At 51.3% G+C, this 25,966-nt stretch overlaps 3 protein-coding genes across 5 annotated transcripts; 2 read left to right on the top strand and 1 right to left on the bottom strand.

Annotated features, from left to right (window-relative positions):
* Positions 1-2,258: 2,258 nt before the first annotated feature.
* fam81b (family with sequence similarity 81 member B) lies at positions 2,259-8,917 on the top strand. Its single transcript, XM_084690014.1, has 8 exons — positions 2,259-2,302; positions 2,739-2,946; positions 4,012-4,130; positions 4,798-4,927; positions 5,507-5,613; positions 7,171-7,306; positions 7,410-7,605; positions 8,779-8,917. The coding sequence occupies exons 1-8, from the start codon at positions 2,259-2,261 to the stop codon at positions 8,910-8,912; spliced, it is 1,074 nt and encodes a 357-aa protein (XP_084546140.1). The 3' UTR covers positions 8,913-8,917.
* A 519-nt stretch (positions 8,918-9,436) lies between these two features.
* gig2p (grass carp reovirus (GCRV)-induced gene 2p) lies at positions 9,437-10,955 on the top strand. The gene is made up of 2 exons (XM_084690262.1): positions 9,437-9,511; positions 9,807-10,955. The coding sequence occupies exon 2, from the start codon at positions 9,811-9,813 to the stop codon at positions 10,504-10,506; it is 696 nt and encodes a 231-aa protein (XP_084546388.1). The 5' UTR covers positions 9,437-9,511; positions 9,807-9,810; the 3' UTR covers positions 10,507-10,955.
* Positions 10,955-25,680, bottom strand: skic3 (SKI3 subunit of superkiller complex). 3 transcript variants are annotated; one of them, XM_084690260.1, is made up of 41 exons: positions 25,555-25,680; positions 25,059-25,219; positions 24,776-24,919; positions 24,583-24,674; positions 24,390-24,465; positions 24,148-24,288; positions 23,861-23,959; positions 23,576-23,684; positions 23,334-23,474; positions 23,007-23,108; positions 22,793-22,911; positions 22,593-22,679; positions 22,321-22,424; positions 22,106-22,232; positions 21,697-21,876; positions 21,447-21,571; positions 21,083-21,333; positions 20,860-20,962; positions 20,440-20,622; positions 20,197-20,353; positions 19,989-20,067; positions 19,783-19,844; positions 19,634-19,690; positions 19,402-19,470; positions 19,044-19,118; positions 18,478-18,619; positions 17,846-17,939; positions 17,648-17,725; positions 17,376-17,500; positions 17,155-17,278; positions 16,836-17,060; positions 16,451-16,523; positions 16,320-16,373; positions 16,124-16,235; positions 15,826-15,954; positions 15,560-15,684; positions 15,212-15,379; positions 14,485-14,637; positions 13,520-13,650; positions 13,237-13,366; positions 10,955-11,979 (listed from the first exon to the last, which is right to left on the bottom strand). In XM_084690260.1, the coding sequence occupies exons 2-41, from the start codon at positions 25,146-25,148 to the stop codon at positions 11,893-11,895; spliced, it is 4,722 nt and encodes a 1,573-aa protein (XP_084546386.1). In that variant the 5' UTR covers positions 25,149-25,219; positions 25,555-25,680; the 3' UTR covers positions 10,955-11,892. The 3 variants fall into 3 exon arrangements, with proteins under 3 accessions (XP_084546386.1, XP_084546385.1, XP_084546387.1); XM_084690259.1 differs by having other exon boundaries at positions 25,059-25,156; XM_084690261.1 differs by lacking the exons at positions 10,955-11,979; positions 13,237-13,366; positions 13,520-13,650 and adding an exon at positions 13,675-14,337 and having other exon boundaries at positions 25,059-25,156.
* Positions 25,681-25,966: the final 286 nt, after the last annotated feature.

Below are 25,966 nucleotides of genomic sequence, written 5' to 3'. Positions count from 1 at the left end.
TTTCTGCCCTATAGAGGAAGGTCCACAACAGCCATTTCAACCACAACCCAGCGATGAAGACATTGCAGTTTAATAAAGTCTAAGGGTTAATGAAAGATCCTAAGGGAGTCAGGTGGCTGAACGGTGAGGGAATCAGGCTAGTAATCTTGCCAGATCGATTCCCGGCCGAGCCAAATGACATTGTGTCCTTGGGCAAGGCACTTCACCCTACTTGCCTTGGGGGGGAATGTCCCTGTACTTACTTTAAGTCGTTCTGGATAAAAGTGTCTGCTAAATGACTAAATGTAAATGATCCTCCCATCAAACCAAACTACCACCAACATGATGACAGATAAATGACTAGGACTAGTTGTCTAGCTTTACCTGAGGTCATGGCTGAGTGGTAAGCAGTATGTAGCACCAGGATCTCATCACATGACCTATGTTCCCCATCAGTCAGACTCCCTGACTTATGACTGTGTAACCGAGGGCATCCATTGGCATGCATCGTGCTGAGGAAATCTAGGCCAGACAAGGGCAAGCTGAGGAAGCTTGATCTGTTCCAGTGGGACCCAACAGTGAACAGTCCACCCCATTGACTGCAAGCGAGTCCCTCATTTTACCGAATATTCCCTTTCAAAAACGCATTTCTGATTCCAAGCTGTATATTAATAGTTGAGACTTGAAAGTATTCTACAAACTACAAACAGATTACAAGTTTGAGACAATGGCTTTGAGGACAATGCTTATTCACTCATCACAATGCCAGCTTGAAAAATATTTTAAAAATAGAAAATAATGTCTGTTTATAGAGTTTTGGGTGTAATCCCTCCTTATATTCCAGAAGTTTGTCTTATTTCCTTTATATGTAGCAGGCATGGTGTAATAATACAAGAAGTAGCCTAAGTTATGATTTTCGAAGTGTTCAGAAACCACCATTGCCCTGCCTCACATTGGCATCCACTAATCCCACAATGCCATGGCACAAAGTGGGGGCGCCACCACAGCTGACTGTTAAAACCTGTTTACCAAAGTGGATAGGGAGTCAGAACCAAGTGTCAAGCTGTTCCCTTAGCAACCATAAGTACAGGCACTGGCCCCATGCCCGAGGTGCTAAATGATGACCCAGAGAGGTCTTCCTCGTAATGATTGTGTTGACAGGCAATTCATTTAGGACACTTTGGAAGAACACTCCACTAATCATATTCATCCAAGCACAATCTGCAATGCATTCACTATTCTGAACAAACCTGATTCACATTAGAAGCTGTCAGTATAAGTGAATCTTAACTATGAGTCCATAATCTCCATTTCCTCACAGAACAGTTAGTGTACACATTTGTTAGATATGTAAATGGGGCAGTTTAGAAAATTCTTAGAGGGATTTTTTTCTTCTTAAAGATCATTTCAGTGGATTATCGGCTTGGAAGACTGGATTAAATGGGTCAGCTATTGATCTGAATGTGCCTACAGTGGGTGAAGCACAAGGCTAAGCTAGGTGAAGCACCAGGCTAAACTAGGTGAAGCACAAGGCTAAGCTAGGTGAAGCACAAGGCTAAGCTTTTCAATTAAACCTTTTAGAAGTTTCTCTGAGCAAAGAGACGTCTCGATTTGGGCTTTGTGTGCCTTAATCTAAACCTTACTTAGTTTTTGATATAGACTTTGCGACTGAATTCTTTTATGGGTGACATTTGAATCTGTGGTTTGTCATGGACATTTGAGTTTTTTTAAAAGGGTTTCCTTAGAGCAGACTTTCCAACTATCAATCATGCGAACGTTCACCTTCCCTGACTAAACAGACCTGACCCAGTGCACGCCATTAAAGAGACACTGAGAGTAGAGGTGGCATGTCTGTATGTTAACCACAGATCAATATATCCAGGTAAAGGCATACTGGTACAATAACTTGCTGGACTGCATGTTGTAACACAACTTACTAATTTGCTGCGTGAGCCGGTTTCATAGCAACATCAATCAAATACATGATTGTGTTGTTGCCAGGGGCTGGTGACACACTCCCCATTCCGACTGATCTACTGCAGTTACCAAGTGACCAGCACAAACACAGGAAGGACAGCACTTTAGACCACTGGTACGTACTTTAAGAACTTTAAAATTGACTTAGTACTGAACTTTATTGTGTTTGACACTTTTGTTTGGTCAATTTTAGAAAAAAAAAGAAGGCTGAACATAATGTACATGTTGTAAGCTGTTTTGCAAGACAACCAAGATTCAGTTTGAATGTTATATTCCAGGGGAGTCTATTCGGTGGAGGAATCATGGCAGACAAGTCCATGTTACAACTGTACCAGCCACAAGACAGGTAGGTTTGACCTCAGAGCTAACACCGACCCCGAGAGACTCTTTCCTCATGCTCTCTAACGCGTCAGATTCTGCCAATGGGTGCATGGGCACATGCCATTTCCTCTAGCTGATAAACCCGCTTCAGAGAAACAGCAGTGACCTTCCTCCCTTGCTCTCACCTTGATCGAATTAATCCCTAATCCATGACGGCATCCGACACCTTTAGACAGCTGACACACAGGAAGGCAAGGGAACATTTGAAAGAAAATTCTGCAGGTCACTTTCACTGGATTTGTAGGTGTGCAAGACAATCACAATGTCTGTATGTTACATTTATATTAGCTCATTGGAGAGACACTTTCAGATTTGGAGAAGACACAGGATCCTCAACACTGTTGTGTGGTCGAACACCCTCTTATACCTGGCTGTGGAAACCATATCGTCTCTACTCTCAGGTCGGATGTGGTCGAAGGCCGTCTGACCAATCAGGAGCGTGCGATGAGCGAGCTGCTGGAGCAGGCGTTGAGGATCAAGGAGGAGGTGGCGGCCGGCCTGCACTCCACCCAGGGCTGCGTCCAATCAGAGGCCTCCTCTCGCCGGCTACTGGAGAGCCACATTCACGTCATCACACACATCGTCAAACAGCTGAGCTCAGACATCCAGGTAGGGTTCAGCTACAGCCACTTCTGACTAGAGGTGCCTTATGAAGAAGTTCCCTCCACCGGGCAAATATTTGCCTCGATATTCCGTCCTCTCTCTGTCTATTTCTCTCTCAACATCTCTCTCTTCACTTCTATCTCCCTCTGTTTCGCTCTCCCCCTCTGTCTCCCTCTGTCTCTCGTCCTGTAAGCTGGATCAGTTTAGTTTGATAACACTTGGTGGAACATTCAGAGAACCCTGAGCCAGCCTCACTATCTCCTTCTGCCATATGGGAGTTTTTCTCCTAAGCAAGCAATAAGTTTAATGACGACCAATGAATGCTCTGGAATGGTGGCCAACAAAGTCACTTAGCAGAGGTAATACTGCAACAGTGGTGCATAAAAAATGTGGTTGTTTAATCAGTCAATGTCTGGTAGAATTATTTTTTTTGCCCCAGCTGCATTTTCCCTGCCCAGAAACATGACATAACAGGGGCAGATAGGGCTGCCTCACACAGTAAAGTAAGCCAGATGAGTACATTCACAGATGGAAGTGTAAAACAGTGCTTTGTTTACGGAAGTATTGCACTCTTATAGTACCATTTAACATCAAAATATAAAATACTGAAATAAATATTTACAATGAACAGTGCACTTGTGTACTTACTGTAAGTCGCTCTGGATAAGAGCATTTGCTAAATGACTAAAATGTAAAATGGATCAGTCACCATTATTAAACATTTAAACAGTAACTGGCATCTCCAAATTGATAACATGTAGTTGTGTGTGAGTGTGTGTGTGTGTGTGCATGCAGGTTTGTCTGTGTGTGTGTGTGTGTGTGTGAGGAGAACAGTCAGCAGAACGCTCCAGACCCAGACCCTAATGAAGCTAATGAGAATGCCATTCAACCAGTTCGATAATCCTGCCTAACCATCTGCCAAGGACAGCTCTGTGGTAATGAAGTCCACACAGCGTGGTCCATGTGTCTGGCTCTCGAGGGTGCTTCTCGTTGCAGAGGTGGTGTGATGAGGTGTGGCTGTGCCAGGCAGTCTCACCCCAGTGGCTGCTGTTGTTGTCGTCATGGGAGCAGGTACTGGAGAGACAGATCATCCAGAGAGACAGCATCAGTTCTGGGACGTCGTTGGCCGTTCAGAGCCTGGATCACAAGAACCTGGAGGGGATTGGTGACCTGCGAGGACGAGTGGCCAGGTACTCACTACACTCCAACAGCTTTCTCTCTGTCTCCTAGTACTATAGTCCAGGTTACACACATGAGAGTGTATCAGAGTCTGTGATATTCATTGGAAATCAAAAAATACTACCAGTGACACAAAACATTTTTACAACTGCTGCAAGCTAAACAATTGTTTTTCAAGTCTACAAATGGGTCTACACAATGTGATTTCTAGCCTTCTTCTAGGATACACACAAAGTACCCCATTCCTCTTTATTGCTGCTGTCTAGAAATTAGTTGTGTGATTAGAAACCTTGGTTTTAAGGCAATTTGCAACTAGAGTTTCTCCAGGGAGTCCATTTGTCAGCGAGTTTCATTAGTGTTCAACTGAGTTTTGTGCACCCTTAGAGACTTATTTGTGTCATTGAAATCATTTTGCATCCCCTTCTCCCCCGTAGGGACACATCTTACAAAAAAACAGGCCCAAATTTGAAAAACATCATAACAGCCTCCATTCTGTGAAAAGAATAATCTGGAAGGCTTTCAAAATCTCCCTCATGTGCTTCCTTGTACACACCTTAAGACGGGGAAGAATAGAACAGCACAGACAGCTGTCCTTCTGAGTGAAAGTGTTGCTGCCCCTCTGCCCCCTCCCTCCCCCTCCCTCTCTCCCTCTCCCCTTCCCCCTCCCTCCCCCGTCAGGTGCGATGCCAGCATCTCCAAGTTGTCCGGTGACGTTAGCTCCGGAGGTCGTGACCTCCTCAGGCTCCAGCAGGAGGTATCAGAGCTCAGGTCCACCCTGGAGGTCTCACTCAGGGACACGGAGACCAAGGTGACAGGCCCCCTCACACCGCCGGCTCAGCATGAGCTTACATGCTCTCTCACACGGACCCAAACCAACCCTCCAGCGTCTGCCTTTACACCAACGTTAACCTGTGCCGATCGCGGTTCTTGGGAGAAAACACACAAAAAGTCGTATCGTATACAGTTACTGTATGTCCGATTTCCCTTAGCTTCCCTCCCACTCCCAGCATGCTCTGTGTTCACTGGGACGGGTGGTATATCACTGGGACTGCGGCACATTAACTCTGGGGGAGTGGTCAAGCGCTGCCATAAAGGTAATTGGAAAAGGAGTGGAAAGCCGGTCGCTGTCGTCAGCACAGGCAGGAGCGCTGTCACTGAGTCGCTGGGACCACATTTCAGGGAAACGAGAGGAAAACAATGTTGAACGTACACAGGTCTGACTCAGTTAAGTGCAAGGGGATTCTGCGACTTGTATTCATCCATTCAAAATCCCTCTAGCTATAGACAGACGGGTCACATAGGATCGATCGTTGATGCGTTGATCATTTTTCAGTTCATCAATACATTGACCTCTTGTTGTAACGAAACTGTGTGTGTGTGTGTGTAGATGTCTCGGGCGCTGGGGGAATTGAAGCTCTCTCTGAGGGAGAAGGTCCTGGGACAGAAGAGCTCCTGGGCTGAGCTGCACAGCCACATCCAAATCCTGGAGGACAGGTGGGGAGATCACTTCCAATCCCCTGGAAACCACACTGGAGCTTTAAGTAAAGCAAACTGCCAAACCCTCCCGTCACAAATCCTCTGGAATCGATCTCTTCAGATTCGTTTAGAACAGAGTTCCCCCGCAGGGCCGCAGCGGTCCAGAACACTTAGGTCCCTCTGACACCCCCCCCCCCCCCTCAAGACTGACCTTTCTATCCCCTGAGGAAGGTTTGTCGACGCCTGCTTTGTCTGTGGATGCTGAACCCATGCAGACATCGCTCCGAGCATTTACAGAGAAAGGCGCCCGGCGTTCTGGTGGCTTGCTGTTGCTGTTTGTTGTTCTGAATGTTGTTTGACGCTTCTCTGGTCTCCATCTGTCTTCTCCGTAGCTGATGCCCAGCAAGCTTTTAATAGACGTGTTTGATAGATGCCCTGCACAAGTGGAACCTAAACTGCAAATCAACAATACCCTCACGCCTTCTCACAGATGAGAAATAGCTAAGCGTCTGCCTGGTTCTGTCACAGACGGCTACACCAGCTATAATGTAAACGAGACCCCATCCAGACTTCTTTTATGTTACCATATACACATCATAAAACAGTATGCAATTTGTATTTCCTACACTAAGGAAGAGCTACGGATATTTTGTTGGAATATATCATATTAGTCAGCAGAAGTGAAAAGGCACATTCGTTGTTTACCGTCCAGAAGCAAGAGTATCATGTCTATAATAGAAACCTCCATTCGAGTTAGGTTTGAGGAAATCAATCTGTATTGGCTGCCATGGCCAGTCCGCATCGGGTACTGAACAAGACTTCCTGGGTTAGCCTCATCTGTAGTTAGGTCACGTCCTGATACACTGCCCAGTAGCCTCTCTCTTTCTTTCTCTGTTTTCCTGTGCCACACACACACACAGCTGAGACCAGAGGAAGTTGACGGCCTCGCTGAACCTCTAAGCCAAGGCGAAACTCTAGATGAGAAGAAGGAGAGGGAATTTTGAGGGGGAGGGGGTACCAAATGACACCCGTGAGAAATAAACCGATGAGTCATTGGAGGTACAGCGCTCCTGTGAGTGTCAAACAACTGAGGGGAAAGCTGACGCACCTTGTCCAAGGTGACAGCCCTCATCCGACCCATCTCTGACTAAATGTAAAAAATGACTCAACGTAGTCTCTCAGACTCAAGTCCCGAGAGTTGAGGGTTTTGTGTTCAGTCGCGGGGCGGACGACATATGGCCGCTTGGCTGAGAGGGAGAGGGGGAGAGAGAGGGGGGAGAGAGAGAGGGGGAGAGAGAGAGAGAGAGAGAGAGAGAGAGAGAGAGAGAGAGAGAGAGAGAGAGAGAGAGAAAGAAAGAAAGAGAGAAAGAAAGAAAGAAAGAGAGACTGGCGCTGCTCCTCGGAATGGCCTCTGAGAAAAGAGCTGCCTGGCCCAAACAGAAAACAAAGAGTGCGATGGGCCTTCTCAGTGAAGGTCACTGTTGCCGTTACCAAGGAGAGCCTCGCCCGGTAGATATACGAAGTGTGTTCCAACATCATTCATTCCCTCGGGAGTCACCTAACCGTGTTCCGCAGGAGCTCCAGTGGTCTGAAGCAGGCGAGGGAGGCCTCGGACCGGCTGAGGAGGTGGGCAGAGGAGCGCCTCCAAGCCTCGGAGCAGACACACGCCCAGGCCAGAGAGCGGCTGCAAGCACTCCTGCATGAGCAAACGGTACAGCGTCTGTGGGTGCTGTTCGGCTTGGTGCACTGCAACTGTTTGGGGTTTTTTCCTCCATCGAAACGGACTTTCCCTGTGCGTGCGCGTGTGTCCACAGGCTGAGGTGGAGGGGCGTCTAGACGGCCGGCTCCGTCTGCTGGCTGGACGTCTGGACCAGGCAGAGGGCCGGCTGGTGAAGGAGAAGCAGACAGACAGGGTGAGACGCTCGGAGGCTAAACTGCAGAGCAGGGTGGCTATGGTGGAGGCCAGCCTCCGAGAAGAGCTGCAGCTGGCCAAACAGGAGTACCAGTCAGGTTAGTCCTCTTCACCTCACTTCGTGGAAGAGACGCCTTTCGGGAGTTGGCGTACGACAGCCGTGCGATTGGAACAAGGTATCGTGGGCTCCATTGGAGATGAGCCCATGGTGCTTCTTTCCAATTGGCTGCAGTTTGGATTCATTCATCATTTATTCACATGCACTCATAGGTGTCTGAGCCTGTTCTGGTCAACTGAGATAATCAGAACCACCTGAGCCGAGAAACAAATACAGCAGGCGGCTAACTGGGCCAGCTGAATGTGAGAACACAAGTTATGAAGGCATGAATAGGTGGTGACTGGTCCAAATGTTTCACAGTGAAACTCAACTCAGATAGACAAATTATGCTACATTTACTTTTGATTTGGATACGTTTCATATCAAGGAGGAGAGTCAAATAGAAAACAACACACAAACCATGGAAGGCCTGTTCTCATGCGATCATTTGCAATGGTTGCTTACGTAAAGCCTTACACGGAACTCCATAGGACTGATGCTATCTCTGGCCTCATCTCGGTGTTGAAACGTTGTAATTAGACACAGAGGCTGAGGACAAGCCGTATCACACAGGTGAGATCGAAATCCACCCTCCACACCATCACATCCCGGTGGCAATTTATGTCTCATTTTTCCAGGGCCGGAGTTTACTTTGAAAACAGCCCTCCCTCGCCCCCGCCCCCCCCCCCCCTCCCTCCCTCCCTCCCCCCCTCCCTCCCTCCCCCCTCCCCCCCGCTCCCTCCCTCCCTCCAAGTTGTAGTTCTGTCACCATAGCTGAATGGGCCGAGTAAATAAGAGCTGCTGTAAAGAGGAGTGAATCACCTTTTCCACCTCCAGTCTGTGTGGCTAGACTGCGCCTGCAGGACCCTTCAATCATTCCCTCAGACAAGTGGAGAGAAGAAAAGGGTGGGAAAGGGACCCATATGCATTATAGATGAGGCTTTTAATGTTGGCCACTGCTGATAAAATGCTATTAACCTTCATGATCCAAGGCAGGCCCAAATGCTTTATGCTGACCACTGCCCCTCTAACCCACAGGTACCTGAGTCGAGATGAAGGAATTGGGTGAACAATACACTAAGTCCATCAAAGGGCACGGTAAAGCAATCTACCTACCCGGACAGCTACTTATTCAGTCCTCTCTTTCTCTGCCTCTCTCTTTGTGATGAAAAAGGATTCAAGTCCATCCATGATGCTATAGAATCCCTGAGGCAGATAGTTGACACGAAAGCCCGCCTGGACAAAGACAAGCTGCAGAAGGACATCAAACAAATCCATAGGAAGGTTGTGCAGTTAAGAGACACGTGACATCACTCTGCGGAGAATACCTACTACATCTGAGATTTGAAATATTGATTTACTAATTGAAACACGGTACATATGTGTTCCATTATTATGAACTGTATATGGTTTGAGAACATTGTTTTTTATCCAGCGGTTTCGCTCTGAAAAAAAAATACGACTTATTTTTTTCCTGAAAATAACCACTGCATGTATCATCTGTATTATTTTTAAGCTAAACTTCTCGAGCGATGTTTCTTTTGTTTGTATCCTGGTCCCTGTCAATACGAATTAAGTTTGCTCTTTGTTATAGCTACATAGAATCAGTGCCTAAACAAAACAACCTACTATTGCAAAATCTATAGAGTTGAGTACCCAGCAGAATAGTGGCTTGCAGGTTACTAACCATTTTGTATGTATGGTAGCATACAATTTTTTCTTCTACTGTCTACTTCGTCCACCTTCATGCCGTTATATTTTGTTTAAAATGTGGATGTTTCCTGCAAAAAAATAAATCTGTATGGTCATAAATACGTTTTGATACGCTTGTCACCGTCAGCTGAAGAGAAAGTGAAAGTACGTTACTGTACAGAAACTTCCGAATTGTTCTTTTGCCGACTCGAAAGGTAAGAAATACGTTTTAAATGTCATAGTATTTTCAAACGGTTGGGCACCACATATTCTTTATTAGCTGGACATGCATATCCTTTAACCTCACTGTGACTTTTGGAAGTATTTACAAAAAAAAGGTTTATGTATGTTAAGACGAAACTCCCATTGCACAACTTGCCTGAAGTTGAATAAATGTAAAAACAATTTAGACATTACTTTATAGTAATATCATAGCCTTATGAACTAATTCCCAAGCTGTATACTAAAAGAAACTGCATGCCATGAAACTGAGCTTTTTTTATTCTACAGGAAGATGTCAGTGTCATACAATGGCTGGGAAGTGGTCTATGACGACGAATCTACTCTGGGGGTAGAACTGACCGGCGCACAAACGCCAAAAGATGGGAAGACCTACACCATGTACCACGGCACCACCGTCCAAAAGGCCCGGCTCATCATCGCCAACGGCTTCCGCCAGTCTCCAGACGGAATGCTGGGCGCTGGCGTGTACGTGAGCCGCGACCAGAAGAAAGCCGAGCGCTACCCCCTGGGACCCCACGTCACCACCCGCGTCGTCCTGACGCTCGACGTGGACGTGGGCCGCGTCAAGCGCATCGACAAGGACGGCCACCCCATGCAGAAGAGCTGGCACACCCAGCACAAGTACGACACGGCCTGGGTGCCGCCCAACTGCGGCATGAAGGCCGTGCCCAGCGGTCTGGAGGAGGACTGCGTCTTCGACCCCCAGCGTATCCGGGTGGCCGGCGTCGCCTTGGCGCCCGACTCCATCGTCCTGGCGGAGCTTCGCAAGCTCATCGCCCAGTCCCCCCTCCGGTCAGGGGGGGGCGCAGCCGGAGGAGGGGCCGCCGGAGGCCAAGGCGTGTGCGCCGTGTGTCACAGGAAGAGCCCGCCCAGTCACACGCACACCCTGCAGCAGTGCTGGGGCTGTGGGCAGAACGTCTGCACTTTCATGGTCAAGCACGTGTGCTCTGGAGGCCTCTGTGGTTGAGGATGGGGAGGGTCAAACAGTACTGGACTCTCGGGCAGTAGGTCCAGGGGCGCCGTATGGGGGGAGGGGGATGTTAGGACAATTCCAAGGGACCCTGACTGACAGGGGCCCCCAAAAATAGAAAAAAATTTCTTTAAAAAAAAAATAATATGGGGCCCAAAATTCCTGGCGGCGCCCCTGAGCAGGTCAGAACATTCAGAAGGACATGATTGAGTTGTATTCGGTTTGCATCTTAACACTCCACTCCCTCTTTCTGTCAGGAAATGATACAAATCCTATCAAGCCATGCCAAATATTGCTATGTGCACTGTACAATCGTGGGAGGAATGTGTAGGTTGTTACACCTCCACATTTCTACATTTCCTCTCCACTGTAATGTGAATATCCAGGATGATAAAACCACTGAACCTCTTTCTGTTCTTGGAATAAAAAAAAAGCACAATCTTGGTTGCTGTTGGCAAAACCTCTTTTTTTAATCACAATTAAATGAATAAAGTCATTGCCGATGGTCGTTTTTGACAAATTATTTTCCTAGCGATATATTTCAGATATCACCAAGCATCCATCTACGATGAAATCAAACGTGTGATATGAATCGGGCTGCTCAACTGACGGCTGCACAATAGACCAGCCGCTGTGAAAGGACACCTGGTCTTTGCAGAATCCTTCTCATCTCCCTGCGAATGGCCAGGTGCCAACTTGCACACGCAGCTTGTGGTAAAGGCTTTGGACAAACACGGGTACTGCTTTCCACGGCGACAGGCTGTGTTAGGTAGCAAATGAAAACCATCCATCATTTCATATTTCGAAAACCTCTGAAGGTAGATGTGAAGACCAGCCAGGGGAAAGGCACTTAAGACTCGAGGTTTGGCGAAGCATAGATATTACAACTACGCAGGTACAAGTAAAGCACATTCAGACCCACGCTTGTTGCTCAATTCCACCGGTGGGCACAGTATGCTATCACATCTTCCACCAACACGATTACAGAGACAGGATTTTGGAACGGCTACCTGTGACAGGATAGCACATGCATGATAAGATAAGGTGGACTTTGGACAATGAACGTGCGTCGTTATACACCCACAGTCAATGGTTTGGGACGCTGTTCTACCATGGATTTGGAAAGCGAGCGTCTATAAGTGCTTCTTCTCGTGACAAAGCCACACATTCCCGGGATGACTCCCTATACATTTGTTTGTTCGGAAAATCAGAGCCGCAGCAAATCATTCAGACAAGCAGAGGGATGAGGAATTCAGAGACGCTGGATTTCAGTTCATGTGTTGTTCCTGGTTCTCAGCAGGGCCACGTGGACGCTGCCATGTTCAGGCTGGGGGCGGGGTTAAGGGAGGGCGGAGCGCAGGGCTGGGTGTCCGCAAAGGAAGCTCAGCAAGAGTTGGAGGAGGTGGTGAGCAGAGTGTGGAACTCCTGAAGCCTCCGGTCTCTGCAGGCTCTCGCTTGATCCAGGAGGGTCTACAGAAAACCAAAGCAGGAATCACTAAGAGGAGAGGGTGTGTGTGTGTGGGGGGGGGGGTGAAAGCAGTTCAGTGCATTACCCGTTTTAGCCTGTACAGTCTTGGGCGTGCTACTTATGTGTCTCCAACCAGACCTCTCGCTCACTCTCACTTCTACAGTAACCCTACTTTCCCTAAAGCAATTGCTTCTGCCGAGGGGTCGATTCAATACATCATATACAGCTGTTGGTGGATCCTCCTTCTCTGGATCTCACTCTTCACTGTCATACCTCAACCCTGAAGGCTGCTCCTCCATGATGACCTGTGCTGGGTGTCGTAGCCACCCAGGGCTGGACAACAGGTCAACTTCTCCTGCAGCGGCGGTCTTCAACCCCGAAGCCTGCACTTTGAAGCAGGTTCAACACCCCCCGGGAGAAGTTCTCGTCGTCTTGCTTCGCTAAGCCTAACCACCGCGATCGCGCCAAGCAGTATCACGACAGCGGTTATCAACTCTCCTTAACTCAACCCAGGTTTCCACACTTGAGCGATGAGCGCGTTCACGTTTAAAGGGGCGTGTTTGCAAAATGTGACCAATTACAAACGTGCACAAGTCTAGAGGGCCGTACTTCACAAGAGCAGCAAACATCAAAAATAAAAAAGTTATATTTAAAAGTGAAAAGCCATATTGTTGCTGGTTCTAATAAAAGAAAGGATTGTTGGGAGAAAACTGCCGACTATGAATGCGTAAGTTAATGGCCTTGTCATTATCATTCATTAAGGCAGTAGTACATCCAATTACATCCACGGGATCTTCAACAAATTGTGATGCCATTTTCCAAGGCGATTTTGATTGGTCAGTACATTTACATTTATTCGCTTTTATCCAAAGCGACTTCCAAGAAAGAGCTTTACAAAGTGCATAGGTCACTGGTCACATTAGGCGGGGCTTTTATACGTGTTAATCTGTTCTCAAACATAACCTGCTACGAAGCAGTCAGGTGTGCAGCATGAGTTACCATGGTGATCTATGCTGGTAAGAAGTGAACCATTGTCGTGATACTGAAAATCCAGAGATAAACCTGAAGTTACCTCGCTAACCCTGAATGTGGCTTTGTAGTATAGGGCTCTATAAGATCATTATCAGGCTTCTGCTGAGCTTGATCATGACCCAGTCATTTGAATCAGATGTGACGGAGCAGGGACATTACAAATACAGGACAGTGGGCCACTGAGGACCAGGGTAGAGATGAGTTATTGTGTGTGTGTGTGAACGTACGTCCATCAGCTCCAGGTCGTCCTTGGCGTGGAGGTGCCTGAGGAGATACCAGCGGGCCACAGAGAGCACCGTGCCAGGGGAGCTGCGGGAGGGGTCGTACACCACCCTCTCCAGAAGCCGTCTGGTCTCCCTGGGGGAGGGAGGGAGGAGGGGAGGGAGGGAGGAGGGGCAACAAACAACAGGTCACCCACGTGGTCAGGGTTTCCACAAAATGACTTCATCCTCGGGAGGGGGGGGGGCAGCTAAATGAGAGGTGCCAGACACGGGGCTAGGGGTCACCTACCTGGCGGCCATCTTGGTGGAGAACTGCAGCAGGGCCTGTGCGAGGACGGCGACGGGGGAGGGGCCCAGCTTCAGGACCTCGGCGGTGGCCTCCGTCACCAGGTCCTTCCAGTCGCTACCGGGGACGCCCGCCTGGGGGCATGCGAGCCAGCACGCACGCACACACACACACACACACACACACACACACACACACACACACACACACACACACACACACACACACACACACACACACACACACACACACACACACACACACACACACACGCAGACCGGTGGTCTGATTAATGCTAACTGAACCCATCCCCTGCATATACAAGCGCGTCGTCTGTTCCCAGATCAGCACAAACGAGGCGACAGCCTCTGTGGGGCAGAGGCGTGGCTTGTTGGGCAGACAGAAAGCCTATTGGGCAGACAGAAAGCCTATTGGGCAGACAGAAAGCCTATTGGGCAGACAGAAAGCCTATTGGGCAGACAGAAAGCCTATTGGGCAGACAGAAAGCCTATTGGGCAGACAGAAAGCCTATTGGGCAGAGAATGAAAGCCTATACCTCCCTAAACCAAACAACGCCTGGCCTTGGCTCTGTTGACATTTCCACCTGGCCTTGCCCTGCGCTCCCATGACTTCCTGTAGGGCCTTCCCAGAGTCGTGTTTACTCATCTGTCCTCTGGTGCAGTCGCCGTGACCAGACCACTGCAGTTAGGACAGAAGGGCCTTCTGGGTAGGGTACGCCCTCATCCCAGTCCCTGTCCAGCCTCCAGCATGCGTTTCATCAGATTACCCTTTCAGTCTGTCTGTGCGGGCCATACGTAAGGCTATACAGTATACACAGAGAGAGTTATGGCCATGCTAATAAACCCCATCGTTTCCAGTCTGTCCCTCCCCATCCCCTACCCTCCACCATGACACCCTCCAGGCCCCCCACCCCGTCCCACCCCCTCTCACCCAGGGAGAGGACTTACCATGCAGGGTCCCAGGGCGAGCAGAGCCAGGCGCAGGAGGCTGGCCACCTGGGCGCTGAGCAGGCCCAGCTGAGAGGCCAGCTGCAGGCTCTGCCTGTAGGCCACGACGGCCTGGACGAGCAGGCCCTGGCTCCGGTACACCTCGGCCAGCCACTGAGACAGACGAGGGGAGGGGGGGGGGGGGGGGGGGCAGAGGGTAGAGTAGGAGAAATTGTCAGTGGGAGAAAATAAAAATGTCACTTTCCTTTTCCATTTGGCAGTAATGACACGAAGGCTTTGAACTCAGTTTCCGCTCTGCTGCCGTATGTTTTGGACCACACACAGAGACAGAAATGCAGGAATATTGGCAGCTCCCCTCTCTCTCAGGCTAATGCATGCTATTTTTACAATCACACTCTTCAAACTTTCTGATAAAACCATGTGTCAAAGTACGTTGGGAAGGGAGAATTTGCAATGCAAGCAAAGTAGTTCACAGAGAGCATATTTTTTTTTATATACTGCTATTGCCTTTGACAATATTCATTTGAAAATGTAATTTTTGTTTTTGCTGTTCTTGGATGACAACCCTTGATTCCCTTTAAAACAATAATAAACAATGCACTCATTCAGCAGAAACGTTCATCTAAAGCAACAAAGTCAGGGGGGGGATGGGGGAGTTGAACCTACAACCTCTCGATCTGCCGTCAAACGCTCTAGCCACTGAGCTAGACCCAAGTGTGCGACTCACATGCCAGGCAGCCACAGACGTGTGGTTGGCCAGGACAGCACTGCTGAGCTGCTCCAGCACCGCGTCTGGCAGGGCGGCAGTACCGCCGCCGGCCAGGAGGAGGCGCTCACACTGCACCTGCCTGAGCAGCAGGAGCACAGCTGGCTGTTCTGGAGACACAGTCAGGACCTGGAGAGAGAGACAGAGACAGAGACAGAGAGAGGGAGAGAGGTGGCGTTAACAGGCGAAAGCAAGACAAGTGACTTCAGGTGTCTTGAAGTAGAAAGAAAGAACTTCAGTGATTAACTAGCAGTGTCTAGGCTGTGGGAGAGTTGTCAGTTGTCAGGAGTGTTTAAGGCGAGTGTGTACCTGGGAGCAGAGAGTCTCTGCCTGGTCCAGTTCCCCCCCCAGGGTGAGTCCTGTCACTGCTTGCTGCAACACCCAGCCCTCTAGGGCTTGGGCCAGGGGCCGGTCGCCCTCCTCCACACAGCGCACTGCACACACACACACACACACACACACACACGAGGGGAAGGGTTAGACACACACACACTCGCGTACGGACACGCACGCACGCACTGGTGCGTCCGCATCGACACGCACGCAGGGAGACAATGTTGTCCGGTTGTGGCGACCTTTTTCGGACACCACCCCCATCAGAATCTGCTCCAATCCCCGTCTCCCTGGGGCGGAGCCAGACAGGGCGCAGGTGGCGTTTTCAGTGTGACAGGCAGCCATTAGCCCCGCCCAGGCCGCAGGGTCATCTAAGAAGGAGGGGTGGAGGACAGGAAGGGTGGGGGACAAGAAGGGTGGAGGACAGGAGCCATTAGGGCATGAAGGAGTGATGTTGTGACTAAAGGGCTCGGTACATAGGTGTGTGTGTGTATGTGTGGAGGCAAGACCAGGTGTTGCAGCGCCCCCCTGGGGTCTCACCAGGACAGAGCAGCACAGCCCTCTGCAGGGTCTTCAGGGGGTTCCTGCTGGGGTCTTCACCCGAGTGTCTCCCGCACGCCAGCTGGTTCACGCCACTGTACAACAGCGCCCTCTGCAGGACACACAGGCAGCATGCGGCAGTAAGTGGGGGTTCCCTCCAGAGTGAGAGTGTCGAGGAGAGAAGTGAGGTATCTACCTTGCCCTGGGTCATACTGGAGAGACAAGCGACGTGGCCTGCCATCGCACCTCCCTGGAACACAAACACACACATTACAAACGATGCGGATGTGTGTATGAGGTGTGTGTGTGTGTGTGTGGTCAGCTTACCTTGGCCTTTCTAGGATAGTACTGCGGCACCAGCCTGGAGAGCAGAGCCCACAGAGAAGGATCTCCAGGATTACTAGACCAGGAAAATCCAGGGCAGATTACTGTCAACAACAATCCCCTTTAACACACACTACATACCCTTACAGAAGCCTAATTAGAGGAAACCAGCAATGGCAGCTTTTCTCCACCCTGGTCCTCAGGGCCCACTGTCTTGCATGTTCAACATGTTCCCCTGCTCCAGCACACCTGATTCTAATGAAAGATCGTTAAGCTCAGCAGAAGCCTGATAACGAGCCTTCATTCGAATCAGGTGCGCTGGAGCCGGGAAACATAATTGTTATTTTTTTAAACCATCTCAATGAGTTGATGAGAGTTGGAGGCCCACCTGTGGACAGCTCTGGAGGCCTCTCTCTGCACGGCGCTGTAGTCCCCCTGCAGGGCCAGCAGGGCGCAGGTGAGCAGGCAGTGCTCCTCCACGGCGCCCCCGGTGGCGCGGCCCTGCTTGAGCAGCTCGCTGAGGGCCGCGCCGGCGAGCGTGGCGTCGCCCTGGACCAGGCCCAGCGCGCACAGACACAGCAGGGACTCTGGGATGGGCTCCTTCAGCATGGAGCTAGACACACACACACACACGGGAGAGGTTATCCATGTGGACTGCCAGAAGAGCCCAGGGTAGCAGAGCTGGGGGGGAGGGGGTGACAGCTGACCATTTGAAGAGCAGAGTCTTGGCGGCGTCGGAGTGTCCCAGCCTGTGCTGCAGCAGAGCCAGGGAGGTGAGGACGTACGCCTTGTCCTTCTCGCTGGAGGCCAATGTCAGGGCTCGCTCGTAGGCTGACGACACACACACACGCAACGTTGATACACGTCGAGGGGATCCGCATTTGAACCCTTCCCCGGTAACGGCACAACCCCAGACGCGCTCCCCTACCGTTGATGCTGTCTGGGGTGAGCCCGGCCCTGCAGTAGGCCAGGGCCAGGCCTGCCAAATCCTGCAGCTCCTCTAGGGGTGTGGAGGAGTAGGCGCGGACCGCTTCCTCCCACTGGCCTGAGGCACTGCAGGACAGACAGACAGACAGACAGACAGGCTTGGACACCCAGTTCCAGAATGTACACACTTTTCATCTTAAAGTCCCCCCCCCCCCCGCCCCAATGTACAGAACGGTCCGCAACTGAGAGGATGTCAATAAAGATGGGGTTTACCAGAGGGCTCGTCCGTAGCTGCCCAGAGCGAAGGCCAGCTTCTCCTCACAGCACAGGGACTGGAGCAGCCCCACGGCCCTGAACACACATAGGACAACACCACACGGGTCAGCAGCAAGATCCAGCACAGGGACAAAGATCTCCTCAGAGAACTGTTGGAAGGAGGTCTGCCTGTCTCATAACCACACACACACACACCTCTGGTAGGCCTGGAGGGCTTGGGTCTTCAGCTGCAGGCGCTCGTTGAGGTAGCCCAGCATGATGAAGGCATCCGGGTCGGTCTGGATCCTCTCTGGAAGGAGAGAGCCACGGTGGAGCACATACCGTCACCACAACACATCATCACCTGGCAGAACGTTGCACGCACAAAACACCCACTACCCAGCCCCCCTCCACCTAGCCCCCCTCCACCTAGCCCCCCTCCCTCCCAGCCCTCCTCCCTGCCCCCCAGCCCCCCTCCCTCCCTGCCCCCCAGCCCCCCTCCCTCCCAGCCCCCCAGCCCCCCTCCCTCCCTGCCCCCCAGCCCCCCTCCCTCCCAGCCCCCCTCCCTCCCTGCCCCCCAGCCCCCCTCCCTCCCAGCCCCCCTCCCTCCCTGCCCCCCAGCCCCCCTGCCCCCCAGCCCCCCTCCCTCCCAGCCTCCCTCCCTCCCAGCCCCCCTCCCTCCCTGCCCCCCTGCCCCCCTCCCTGCCCCCCTGCCTCGCAGCCTCCCTCCCTCCCAGCCCCCCTCCCTCCCTGCCCCCCTGCCCCCCTCCCTGCCCCCCTGCCCCCCAGCCCCCCTCCCTCCCAGCCCTCCTCCCTCCCTGCCCCCCTCCCCCCTCCCCCCAGCCCACCTGTGTATTTGCTGAGGGCCACGTGTGCTGCCGACACAGCGTTCATCTGGACGATGTTGTAGCGGTACAGCTCCGTGTCTCGGTTGGTCTTGTCCAGCAGGGTGGCGCACACCCAGTAGGCATAGCCCTTCACCCCCTCCGTCTGTAGGGGGAGAGAGAGAGAGAGACACAGAGAGAGAGAGAGAGAGACACAGAGAGAGAGAGAGAGAGAGAGAGAGAGAGAGAGAGAGAGAGAGAGAGAGAGAGACACAGAGAGAGAGAGAGAGAGACAGAGAGAGAGAGAGAGAGAGAGAGAGAGAGAGAGAGAGAGAGAGAGAGACACAGAGAGAGAGAGAGACACAGAGAGAGAGAGAGAGAGAGAGAGAGAGACACAGAGAGAGAGAGAGAGAGAGAGAGAGAGAGAGAGAGAGAGAGAGAGAGAGAGAGAGAGAGAGAGAGAGAGAGAGAGAGAGAGAGAGAGAGGGAAGAAAAAAAGAGACAGATGGAGAGAATACCGTGAGAGCGTGAGGGGAAATGCCGGTGGCGCATGGTGAGCCAGAGTCCCGGGGCGAGGGCGGGTGACCTACGTGCGTGCCCAGCTCTGTGGTGTGCCTGAACAGGTCCATGGTGTCGTAGCTGCCCACTCGCTCTGCTATCAGGGCCTGGGACGACCGAGGGACAGGTGGGGAGGGTCAGGAAGAAGACAGGAATGGGTTAGGGAGGACATTTTCCAACCAGGACTCTACTCAAACTAATCACTTGATCTAAGAAACACCACAGGTACACTTCTTGTGGACCCTGCAAAATTGACATCATTATGTAATAACGACATATTCATTAAATAGAAGCTTTCATTCCAAAATCTTTTTGGATGATCAGCTGCTCTCACGAGTCTGCTAAATGAATACATGTAAACATGTATACGAAGAAGCCCGGATGGAGTACCTGTCCGATCCAGCAGCGGACGTACAGAGGCTCCAGAGACTGGGCGATCTTGAACGCCTCGTGGGAGAGCTGGGACAGGGGGGGAGCAACAGGAGGACACACGAGAGACGGATTCAATGAAACACCCCCCCCAAAAAAACGAATTTCCCGCTAAAAGTGGACCAGGAATGTAGTAGACTTGATAAGACAGCTTTATTGTCCATTAAATTGACGACTCAAATACAAGTAATACCTCAATGTTGTCCTTCTTCAGATATAACACACCCAGGTTTGTCCATGCGACAACATTCTGGGGAGGAGGAGAAATGTGTTTGTGCGATTGTTTACATTGCAACAACAAGACATAGTGGATACACTGTGTGTGTGTGTGTTAATACTCACACTGGACTCCACTTGTATGGACTTTATGAAGCAGTGCTGAGCAAGAGCAAAGTTCTCAAGTCCTGAGAGGATGAGAGACACCTTCAGCCACAAACAAGTAGGGACCAGTTTCAAATGTGACAAGTCCCAATGCCAGGACCATAGGGTAAAGAAGGTTGTGTTCTAGTCAATATATTTAAAAAAAATAATGTGTCTCGCGGCCATACCTTTGCTCATGGCAACCACTCCGAGGGCGTTCCAGTAGCTATGGTTACCACTGTCCAACATGACTGCCTTTTTCACACACTGAGAGAGAGAAAGATCATCTTAAAAAGGTTATTTTCTAGACATTTAACAGAGCTAAACGGACCTCCCTTCCCTCCCTCCAGCCCTCCAGGGTGACCCTCTCCCTCCTCCCCCAGGCACGGCCACTACCTGCTGGGCCTTTTCCAGGAGGAGAGACAGGGAGCTCGGGTCCTCCTCCTCCCCCTGCGTGGAGCAGAGCAGGCGGGCTTGCTGGTGGTAGTTGAGCCCCAGGTCGTACCACAGGCTGGGGGCCTCGGCCATCAGCTTCAGGGCACGCCCGTAACACCTAAACGAACGCAACCCATGCATCAGCCGTTCACAACGCGCACAGGCGGTCGCTTGTCGGAGCGGCGGTGGTTTTGTGGGCCTCACCTCTCCCCGACTCGGAGGGTCTGGGCCTGGTCCAGGGGGTGGTTCTGCTCAGCTGGCTGCAGCCCGGCCAGTGGTCCTGGCACCAAGACATGAGCCCGGTGGAGAGAGACAGCGCTGACGCTGGTGCACACGTCCCCCAGTATCTTCCACAGACAGGACAGGTCTGGACGAAGCTGCACAGCCCTGACAGAGAGACATAGAGACACAGAGAGAGAGAGAGAGGTAGGGAGAGAGACAGACAGAGCGAGAGAGAGAGAGAGAGAGAGAGAGAGAGAGAGAGAGAGACAGACAGACAGACAGACAGACAGACAGACAGAGGGGAGAAAAGCAGTGTTTTGCTTAAACCCAGCAAACCCCAATCCTCTCCTCGATGCCAAAAGGGAAACACGGAGGGAGTCGTATGGCGCTGCCAGTCCTCACTTGAAGAGGTGAAGGATGGCCTTCTGGATGAGGTCGATGGCCCCTCCATCCCTGTAGTCCTCCATCAAGCCTTTCGACAAGGACAGCAGGCACTCCCCCAGACCTGAGCGGCAGAGCCCAGACAAACGTGACACGTCCGACACACAACCAGAGCAACAGTAGCCCGCCCCCCCCGCCCCCCCCACACACACACACACACACACACACACACACACAGACCGACCTTTGAGTGCGGGCACATAGTCCTCCCGCGACACGATCTGCGAGTACTCTGCCGCCGCCTCCTTGAACTTGCCCAGGGTCTGCTTGATGGCGGCGGTCTGGTAGAGGCTGTAGACGGAGGAGGGCTGCAGCTGCAGGGCCCTGGCGAAGGCCTTGAGGGCGGCCGAGAAGCTGCGGCGGTGCAGGTAGGCCTCGCCCAGGCACTCCCAACACACCCAGTCCTGGGGGTCTGCCCTCAGGGCGGCCTGGAGGCTGCACAGACAAGGGGGTGGGTGGGTGGGGGTCGGTGTCACGGTGTACGAGAGGCGGCTGTTGGTGTTAATGTGTGTGTGTGTCTGTGTGTGTGTGCTAGTAAGCGGTCTTACTCTGAGACAGCTTGGGGGTGCTGGCCAACCTTCAGGTGGTAGAGCCCTCGCCTCATCCAGGCCCACTTGGCAGAGCCAGGGGTGGCCTTCTCGATCACGGACTGGAGCACCGCGAGGGCTGTGTCCTGGGGTACACAGAGACAGAGCGACAGAGACACACAGAAAGAGAGAGAGACCGCAAAAAAAAGTGTCAGGTTGTCAGCCTTCCTCTCCACAACGACCGCACATGTCCAGCAGGCTGCCCTCTCACCATGTCTCCCAGCTCCATACTAAGGTCCACTGAGGCGGCCCCCGACTCCACATCGCCCGCGTCCATCTCAAAGGCCTTCTTGTAGCAGCCTCTGGCCCTGCCTCGGTCCCTGGCTACCTCCCGGTAGTAGTGGCCCAGGTACCGGAACACGCAGCCCAGGTACGGGTCCAGCTTCGCTGCCTGACACAGTCATGGCAAAGACAGACATGTTTACTCTAGGATGGATGTAGGTAGGGTGGAGCGCTGAGGCGCGCTGAGGCAGAGAGAGAGAGAGACCGACAGAGAGGGAGAGACATAGAGAGACACAGAGACAGAGACAGAGAGACAGACAGAGACAGAGACCGACAGAGAGAGACAGAGACACAGAGTGAGACAGAGAGACAAAGGGAGACGGAGAGAGATAGCTCACCTTAAGCAGGTGTGTGTGGGCCTTGCTCCTGTCTTTGCGAGTCTCCTCCCCCATGTCCCAGTAGAGCCGCCCCAACAGGAAGTAGTATTCCCCACAGCCCGGCCTCTGGCTCACTGCCTGCAGGAAGCTGCAGGGGGAAAGGGGAACGGTTTATCAGCTACATTGGATGTGGACTCAGGTGAAAAGCCATCCGTGTTAACACATCCAACACACACCTCTGCTCTGCCAGCTGGTGTTGGCCCTGGGCCAGTTGTGCCAGTCCCCTCAGTGCTAAGCCCTGAGCCAGGTCAGGGTTCGAGGCCAGCAACTCAGAGGACAGCTGTGGAGATGGAGGACAGGGTCAGCCACACACACGCGCACAACATTTATATGACAGTCAGCGACAGACAGAGCTTGTCCACGAATCACAATCTCCTCATGGGCTGCAACTCATACAACCCCAAACCAAGCTACAGTTTGAGGGCAGGAATCGTGGAGAGAAGCTGACCTGAAGCGCCTGATCCACTCGGTCCGTTTGCAGATACACTCTGCCTTTCAACGCCACCAGGACGGGCTCATTCTCAGCATCCGGGAGCTAGAGGGACAGACGCCAGAAGCAGCTATGAGGAATCGCTTTCTTCCCCTGATGTGGCGCGACAACCCTCCACGACGGAGGCAGCGGGCGGTGCTCCGGGGTGGGTCGGGTACCTGCGTGAGGGTCTCCAGAGCCTGCTCTCCTGCCTGCTTCTCCCCGCTCCCCACCAGGGCCTCCAGCCTCAGCCTCAGCAGCTTCAGCCTCACCGCCTCCTGTCCAGCCCCGCTCAGCCCTGACAGGACGGAGAAGCAGGGGCGGGGTTTACCAACGGACTAAGTGTGCGGGACGTTCGAGCTTGAGGGGGACGTGGGTGGGGTAGGCGGTCACCTTGAAGGCAGGATGCTGCGCAGTCAGAGTAGTGGTGCATTCGGAGCTGGGCCTGTGCCAGGCTGTGCCATCCTACTGTGCAGGAGCGCACCTTCTTCAGCCCTGACAGACACACCGCGACACGTTAGCTGAAACAGCATGGCTAAGCCAATTACTGTACACGCGTTAACAAATTTGAGTTGCGTAGCCCTTTTTACAATGGCACAGAGGGCTTCACAGACGCCCATAGGAGTGCACCGAGACCGACCTAAACCCCTCAAGGAAGACACATGAACGCAAGAACAAGCAGGCATCGTTTATTATCGCTTAACCACGTGATTATTCTACCTTGGGCCAGATTCTTGACGGCGTCCTCACACTTGCCCTCCTCCAGAGCTCGGATTCCCACTCCCAGGTGGCCCAGGCCACTGCCGGGGTCCAACTCCGAGAGCCGGTCGAACCAGCCACCGGCGTCCTCACCGAGGACCCCTAGAGGCAAGCACAGCTGGCACTGTTAAGGCTGTGCTGTCGCGGCTGTGTGAGTTCCTGCTGTGAGAGACGCCTGTTCCGAAACGTGCTAATGTTCCTACCTGTGTCGAGGTAGTGTGTGCACATGACCTCCAGGGGGAACGTTTGGGAGGGGTAGAGGGACGACATGGACTCACAGGCTTCCTTCATCTTGGCTTCTTCATGGGAGAGCTGGAAAAACAGAGAGAGAGAAGAGAGAGAGAGAGATAGAGAAAGAGACAGAGACAGAGAGGAGAAAGCAGAGGAGAAAAAGAGGTAGACTGAGGTTAACAGGAAAAAAAGGTATCTTCACAACAGTGGATGTGGTGACAACATGAGTGGCGAGACAGCAGGCAGGGAGAGCAGACCTTGGAGAGGCATCTGATGTAGTCGGCTGAGAGCTTCCTGTGTTCCTCACCAGGAACACCATCAGTGAGCGCCATGGCTTTTTCAAAGGCCGCGATTAACTGTGAATATTCGCAAAAACATCCATCGATAGGACAGAGAACACCAACAGTACGGAAAAAATATGGCTCGGAAATGGGAATATAATCCACGCCCAAACATCATAACACAATGACCAAATCCATTCAGTGATGCCCGGACACTCATACAGCAGCAGTCTCCTACGGGGGGTTGTTGTGGAAGCTCTTACATGTTGCTGGGTCTCATTGTCCTGTTCCTCCACGCTGTCGGACAGTAGGAGGCTCATCCGCCGCAGGAGCCCCAGGATCTCTACCTTCTCCACAGCTTCTCCCTCCTTCAGCTGGATCAGACGCTGCCACAATTTGGCCACCTTGTCGGCACAATCACATTCACATAGTTCATTTGGTGTACAGTTTATAGTACACACACACACACACACACCACTGTAGGTGATCCCAACACTATGCATACCTGTAAATAGTTATTCTGGGCGTGGTAGATGTCTGACAGTTTATGAATGGCCTCGTAACATTTGGTCTTGTCTGAACTGTAAATGCATAAAGACGCACGGATTACAATCCAAACCCAAATGAGAAATGAACAAAAAGGGGGAATGGTGAACGGCAGATATGACGTTTGAAGAAGAAGAAAAAACACAGCCCACCTTTCATACAGCTGTATGAGTTTCTGGTAGACCTGGGGTAGCTCTGCTTTAAAGTCTGTCTGCTCCGTTTTCTCATACAAGTTAGCTAACCCCTGTGACAGACAAACAAAAAAACACATTTCACATGTGCTTTCTTTACGATTCATCCTTTATTTTATTTTTTAAAGGGTTCCCTTTGAACCACGTGTCCTACCTGCCAGGCCAGTAGTTGTTCAGGCTCAAGCTCGGCTGCCTTCCGATAGGCGGTCTGAGCCTGGTCTGGCTGCTCCAACTCGCTCGCCGCCACCCCAATAAACACCCAGGCATTGTAGTTGTTCTTCTCCAGCTTCAGCACAGCCTAAGCCATGGAAAACAAGCTCCACATTGGAAATGTCTTCTTCTATGTTTCTTTTATAAAGGCAATATTCAGCCTGACAGTCCAGCTGCAAGTGACATAGCATTATTGGACATAGGCAGTCAAAGATGCGACCACTTACCTTGCAGTGTTTTAGTGCCTCTTTGAACTCCTTGTTCTTAATAGCTTCTCTGGCACTTTTCAGCTCCGATTTTACTTCTTTGCTTGACATTGTTCCAGCTAAGTGTACATAGTATGCAATGGGGATGTTCAAACCAGACCCCCCAAAACAATGACCCAAGCCTGGCAATGAATGAATGAATAGTTTGCAACTGTTAAGATTTTTGTTCAACTGACTGTTATTTCTGATTCTATGGCACTTCCTGGCTAACACAGTTACTACCTGGCTAAGTATTTACGTACTTACAAACCGCAGAAACTTGAACTGACAGTTGGCTAGGCTACTTTGTATTAGCATTGCCGATACATCGTTACTTTGCTCAGTAAGTATACTAGTTGGCTAGCAACTACAGACAGCAAGCTAATTTACAAGCTAACGTTAGCTATATTTTCTTAGTATTAGCTCTAACTTGATTTCACAAACAGGCGATATATGGCCGAACACCATCTGTACTTACCCTTCTATAGTCCAGGAGTGTAAAAGGTTAGCCTAACAATGATAATAGCTATAATCTAGTTGGTTGTGTTAGCATTGGGCAGTACAGCTGACATAAGTAAACACATTCGAAGCTGGATGGATAGCTAGCGGTAGCTAGGCTAGCTTGAACTTTCAAAATAAAGGTCTGCAAGCGCCGAATCCGTAAACTGAAGAAACAGTGGAACACGCTCACTATACATCATACAGATAGTAATGCATTCCTCTATACATGCTCAGTACAAACATGGATTTCTGCTGCTGTTCTCGCTAATGGCATATGGGATCATAATGGAACAGTTAATCACAAGAAAAATACGATATTTTATATATATATATATATATATATATATATATATATATATATATATATATATATATATATATATATATAT

The sequence above is a fragment of the Hypomesus nipponensis genome, chromosome 24 (genome assembly GCF_054491055.1).
Source record: "Hypomesus nipponensis isolate SF chromosome 24, ASM5449105v1, whole genome shotgun sequence".
NCBI lineage: Eukaryota > Metazoa > Chordata > Actinopteri > Osmeriformes > Osmeridae > Hypomesus > Hypomesus nipponensis.
Note: the sequence above shows the minus strand (reverse complement) of the source record. Positions and strands in the feature narration are given on the sequence as shown.